This window comes from Oryzias melastigma, linkage group LG23, assembly GCF_002922805.2.
Source record: "Oryzias melastigma strain HK-1 linkage group LG23, ASM292280v2, whole genome shotgun sequence".
Lineage (NCBI taxonomy): Eukaryota > Metazoa > Chordata > Actinopteri > Beloniformes > Adrianichthyidae > Oryzias > Oryzias melastigma.
Genome location: NC_050534.1, coordinates 13,936,519 through 13,942,834, shown reverse-complemented (window position 1 = coordinate 13,942,834; position 6,316 = coordinate 13,936,519). Strand labels below are relative to the sequence as shown.

The window sequence follows — 6,316 nt, the reverse complement described above, 5'->3', positions numbered from 1 at the left end:
CCCATTTTGGCGCTTTGGGGCGGGCTAACACAAAGGACCAATCAAAATCGATGAAGTTGGTAACTTGCATTCACTGACTCTAAGAATTTGGATAATTCCGATCAGAAAATGGCTGTTTTGTCTGTACTATCATACTCTGAAGTTGTGCCGAGATGGCAAAAAGATGCCAAAAAGCAGTTTTATGGCGTGCAAATCCCTCAACCCCCTTCTAGCCCGTTCAAAGCGCCATTTTGTAGTTTTACATTGGTTGTGTCCGAATTCCCCCCCTAATCCCCATATAATGAACTATATAATATGTTCCCCACTTTTTAATGCTGTCCGAATCTACCAATTCCAAAATCGAGTGCACTTGAAATTTCCCAGAAGTCTTTGCGAAAACCTAGCACACATCAATGCTTACTATATCAGCGAATATAGAGCACAATGCATTGTGGTTGAACAATTTCAAATAAAAAAAAAAAATTGAAATTTAATATTTCACCATCAGAACATAGTGGGATAAAAAAAAGTGAAATGTTTGAATTTATTCGATTTTTACTCCGTGAAATTGGTGACGTCATAGCCGGTGTTTAGGAAAACGAAAGAAAAGTAGCGAGCATGGTGTCCGAGTTACCTTTAAAATCCAGCGCGCTGTATAGTCTCGCACTATATAGTTTTTTTGTTGTTAGGGATTGGTTGGGAATTCGGACACAACCCTAGAGACATTGAAAGATCCGTAAACTGAAATTGTCAGATTCGAAAATGGAAAAAAAAAAGAGTTGAAAGTGAAAAAAAGTGTTTTGAAATTGAAATTTTGAGTTTTGAAACTTAAAAAAACTGAACATTTGAAGCTGAAAACAATTAAGTTTACTTTAGAAAAGTAAAAAATTTGGACATTTTACTTTTTTTTGTTATGTTTCGCTTGGGTTTCAAATATTGACCCCAATTTGGCTCCATACAATTTAGCATCTGTTTTCTGGATTTGTGTCGGCCGCTGCGTGGACAAACCCAACCAAGTTGTGGCCATTCAAAGTGCATCTTTTACCCCTCAAATGTAAATCCGGATAGCGTGCCGCGTAACAAGAATTTCGGTACCACTTTTAAACTAAAGAGAACTCCAGTCGGCCTCTGAAGATTGTCTGCACTTGGTGCTTTGTAAACCTAAATACGTCTCCTGAGAGAATTCGTCGGCGGTGCCAAAGCTTGTTCTTCACCCCTGTGTGCCAAGCAAGAACTGTTTTGTTTTTCATGTGATTGTTTTTTTATGTGACTGAAATATTACATTTAATTTATTGATTATTTTATAAAAATGTCAACACTGTGCCAGAGTATATCATACCAGACTCTCATTCCTCTAAACAGATGTTTTTACACCTCCACCTGCTTCTCCTCTCTGTCTGCTCAGGGACGTCAGGTTTGGTTCCTGTGGCAGAAATAAAGATCTGTGACTCAGAGAGAGTTTTATCCAAGTATGGCAAATGTTTGGGTTCTTTTTCTTTCATAAATGTGAAGATAGAAACATGTAGCTGGTTATGTATTGTGCTTTGTAAAACAACAGTGAACTCCTTTTTCTGAGATTAAAAAAAAAAACATTTTTTGTTGCTGTCTTTATTCCAGCTGCTCATCCAAACACAAACACAAATCCAGCTTTTTTTTAAATTAATATTATCTTTTAAAATGTTCACATAATTTTAAAGTTTGCTTTCATAACAAGTGATTAAAAACTACTGATAATAAAATGTAAAAAAAAAAAATCAAAATTAACAGAAGTGCAAGGGTAGTTATAAAAAATGGAGAGCTGTGACAATAAGCTGTTTTATTAAAAAAATATAAAATAAATAAAAATAAACTTTATTTTTCTTTAATCATTAAATACACTGAACCGTACTATGATTCCTGACTGTATTTGACTGGAAACAAACACAATGTGAAGTAAAAACAAAGAAAATGTTTGCAAGAATCTAAAAAAAATCTAAATTTATCATTTATTTAATAATTAAATAGGTCATAATTCAGTGTAAAAGGAAACACCAGAGATTGGTAACATTATGTAGCCAAAGAAACAGAGAAGAGCACCAATTAATGAATTTAAAGTTTTACTCCAGTGATTCTTTTATCAAAATGTTTTTGCCGTTTTTAATAGATAGCACTAGCTCACTAGAAATTCAATTCTGATTTGTGGGTGAGACTGTTGGCACAAGTTAGCTGGACTAATTTCCCAGCATTCCTTTGTTTACGCTCTCTCTTGCTAGCTTATAGCTTCTCACAAGCCCAAGCTAGCATTAGCGAAAAAACTGAGAAATATCAAAGTTTTCCAGCTCTATTTGAGTAAAATGTCACCTTAGACAAGAGAAATAAAGACGTTAATGGGTCTATTTTCTGCAAGTGGAGGATTTAAAAATAAATAAATAAATAAAACGGAGAAGGAAGACTTTTGTGAAGTTATATTTGTTGCTATATGTTTGTAAAAATGGACTTCCTATGGGAGTCACAAAGCTTTTTCAAACATTTAGTTTTCATCTGCTCCTGATCTAACGCAATTCGAATAAAGAGATACTCATAAACGCAGTTTTAATCTTAAATTATTTTATATATGTCTTCCATTATGAGAGAAATGCTTCTAGAACAGAGGTCTGCAACCTGCGGCTCCAGAGCCACATGTGGCTTTTTTATCTCTCCATGGTGGCTCTCTGGCTGAAGAAAAATAAAAAAGTAATTTTCAAAAATTTGAAGATGAGCTATTATTTTAGCAACATGCTAACGTTTTTGGCTAATTTGTTGTTTACTGGGTTTTTAGGCTAATTTAGAGTTTAGCTTATATTTAAGCAGCAGGCTAACAAGTTTGACTAATTTAGTTTACTGAGAAATGTTATGTTAATTTGGGGTTTAGCTAATAATTTAGCAAAATGCTGATGTTTTCGGCTAATTTGTCATCTCCTTCAGTTTTCAGGCTAATTTAGAGTTTAGCTTTTATTTTAGCAACATGCTAACATTTTGGCTGATTTAATGTACCGAGTAATTTTATGCTAATTTAGAGTTCAGCTAGTAATTCAGCAACGAGCTAGCTTTTTTGCTAGTTTGGCCTCAACTAATGCTAAAAACGTTTAAAAAAATTCAATTTTGAGAAATGGTAGTTTCTTTTGCTTTTGCTCATTCCAAAAAATAAGACATAATTGATATTTATTAAAATATTAAAAATTAAAAATATTTAATGTTATTTCTCTTTTACAATACTAGCCAAATTTAGCAAAACTGTTGCACTTTTAGCATGAATGTATGCTACCCATAGACATATATAACTAAACAATCATCTCTGACATCACACATTGACTTTAAACTCCCCGACTTGAAGCCTAGATTACACTACCATGATCTTTGGGATTACTTATTGACATTACATTGGGTTTGTTTGATTTATGAATGTATATTTGAACAAGATACAATATATTTTTAATAAGTTAACTGTAAAACATCAGAGCGCTGGATTTATTTTTTTTTTTTTTTTTGCATTTCAGGATCATAGAGGAAGTTGTGAATTACATCATTAAAAATCAGACAGACTTTCTCATTAACCAGATTGCTTTAATATTTTATACAAAGATGCATTTTTTTTACCATGTCTACAGCTCTTATACAAAATAACTACATATATATATATATATTCTTTTTATTATTTTATCTAATTTTTATTTTACTCGCTAGCTTTTTTTTTTTTTGAAACACAAATGCTACCATTACCTTTGGTATAATTTCCTGGCATAAACTTGTACTTGTTTGATTGACAAGAAATATTAAATAAATAAATAAATAAAAAGAAACTGGCAACAATTCCAATGTCAATTTGGCTAAGCTAAATCTCTTGTTCCACTAGTTGTTTCTTCAGCTGAAGGTTTACTTAATAGTCAGCGAAACAGAATTATCATAATCAGACAGGGGGGATCGGGGGCGGAGCTACTCAGCTCAGTGCTAATAGCCACGCCCCCTCAGAGGAGATTTTGGAAACAGAGGTTTCAGATAAACACAAAAAATGCCTTTTTAAGAGATGTAGGTTGTGGGATTTTGGTTAAAAATGTCATAATCATAATTAAAACACTACTGAGAAGTGTTTTTTTTATTTTAAAAATATCATGGGGGATTTTAAGTCTTGGAGTTTGATCAAATTTACTTTTAAAAATCCAAGTCTTACTTTAGTGTTTCTTCTGGAACAAAATTGACTTTTAATCCATTAAATTCTTTCCTAATTGTACACTAAATTAATTTCACTTCCTTCAAACAAAACCCTGTCATGCTTATTTTTATTTTGTCCAGTAGAATCAATCCCCTTTTTAAAAGTTTTGCAGCAGTTTAAAAAGCATGTGACTCATAAATATATATATATTTTAATAGTCTAATAACTTTTAGTGCCACAGACAGCATCAACTCTGCTGTTGTTCCACCTTCTTGGAACAGTATGCTTTAGATCAATTCAGTTTTTCAAGAAATCACACAGGATTTCACAAATGCAGCTCACTAGCAGGCATTTACTCTCTTTATTTCTATAGAAGAACTTTGTTTTTCCACAAACTTGGCATTTTGTTGGAATTATTTTTGGAAAAAAACATATTTTTTTGGAAATACCCAGTGCATTTCAATAAAGTCAAGATGATAAAATTGCTAAAATTATCCGACCAAACTAAAATGAAGGAATTTAGACTAATTACGGCTGAGATTTCCTTTATTTTAGAATTTAGTTTAACTTGCAACATAAAGTAAAACAAATTCAGTCTGAAGTATTTTACAAGGAGGAGCATATTTACACTTGGTGCCCTTTGCCAACACCAGATCCAGTGAACTATGGCGGTTTAAACGTTTGTTTTTTAACCACGTCTGGAACAAATCAAACTTTTGGCTTCAGTTTTTGTCCTTGTGTTGGATTAAGTTGGATTTACCTGATTTATAAAAATGTCCAGACCAATCACTTTAACTTTAAACATTCTTGTTGAAACGTTTTGAAATGTAATCTGATTTTAGTATGTTTTAAGGAGGGGATGGAGGAATGTTCACTGCTCAGAATATTTTAGCATTCAAACTAAAATCAAATCTTTGAATTAAATATATACAAAATATGAAGGTGTTTTTGTTTTTTAAGCTGTAATTAATCATCGCAAAGGCTTATTTTAGAGTCCATTTGGAGCAATTACATATACATTTATCATCCAGATTCATATAAGAAGAATGAATAAATAAATTAAAAAGATATCTGGCTTTTATCTTCAGCAAAAAGAGACATGTTTTGTGCTAAATTGATACTGTGATATTCTTTAAAAAATAACTTTACTCTCCCTATAAGAAAATATCAGGGAAAAAATCTACTTTTTTGTTCTATTGAGTAATGCTTTGAAAATGTGTCTTTTCTTTGATAAAACAGGGACATCTAGTGTCCATTGATAAAAACTACAGTTGAAAGATCTTATTCCAGATTATGGTCTGACCAAAAAAATAAATAAATAAATAAATAAAAGATAAAAGACAAAAAAGGTAATTTTTAATGATAAAGCAAACAAAAAATCAAGTGTTCTTCTAATCTGCATTCTTATAAACACAATAAAATATTTGCACTTAAGCATAGATTGTTTCTAATTACAAAAATATAAAAATATTCCTCCTTACATTCCGAGAACATCCTGTTTTAGTCTACGTTTATTGGTACTGAATCAGATATTCTGGATAAATCTGATTTGGATCAAATATGACAAATATTTTGGGATGTTTGACATCATCTACGCAGCTGTTGTGTTTGTTTTCAGCTTTTCCATGATCTGGTTTTTTGAAATTAGGTTGTCCAACCTGAGATTTCCCAACCAACACCCGTGCCAAAAACTGTATTTTATAGTTTCCAGAGAGCGTCGCCCCACCGAACAGAGCTACAGGATCTGAGCAGCTCGGGCTGTATTTGTCTGCAAATGATGCACATCTGGCAAAATAGATTCCTGAAAAAAAAGAAAAATAGCAAACAAAATGGGTTTTGTTAAATATTTATATTTGGTGAGCTTATCACCTACCTGTACCAAATGCATGGCCATTCTGTCCAGCTAAATGCAAATCAAAGTTATACTTGCAAATGTTATGAACATTTTTGACGTCAGTTCCGTGAAAAAGACGTCTCTCTGGGAATTTGTGGACACCGTGAAGCCTCATCAGCTGTTTCCTTTTCCTTTAAAAAATAAATAAAGAGAAGAAAATGAAGACAGAAAATAAATACTAGCTAAAAATAAAACAATGCACATAATAATATCGATACAAATAGAAAAAAATATAATAATAATACAATAAATACATAAAAATAATAATATAGTTA

The 6,316-nt window shown here is 31.9% G+C and overlaps 1 protein-coding gene across 1 annotated transcript in view; it reads right to left on the bottom strand.

Moving 5' to 3' along the window:
• Window positions 1-3,487: 3,487 nt before the first annotated feature.
• The window catches only part of LOC112156689 (protein mono-ADP-ribosyltransferase PARP11), a 4,286-nt gene continuing 1,457 nt past the window's right edge, over window positions 3,488-6,316 (bottom strand). The window contains exons 7-8 of the mRNA XM_024288974.2: window positions 6,021-6,172; window positions 3,488-5,948 (exon numbers count right to left, since the gene is read on the bottom strand). Of these exons, the coding sequence (XP_024144742.1) occupies window positions 5,659-5,948; window positions 6,021-6,172 (442 nt within the window). The 3' untranslated portion in view covers window positions 3,488-5,658. The remainder of the gene's footprint in view (window positions 5,949-6,020; window positions 6,173-6,316) is intronic.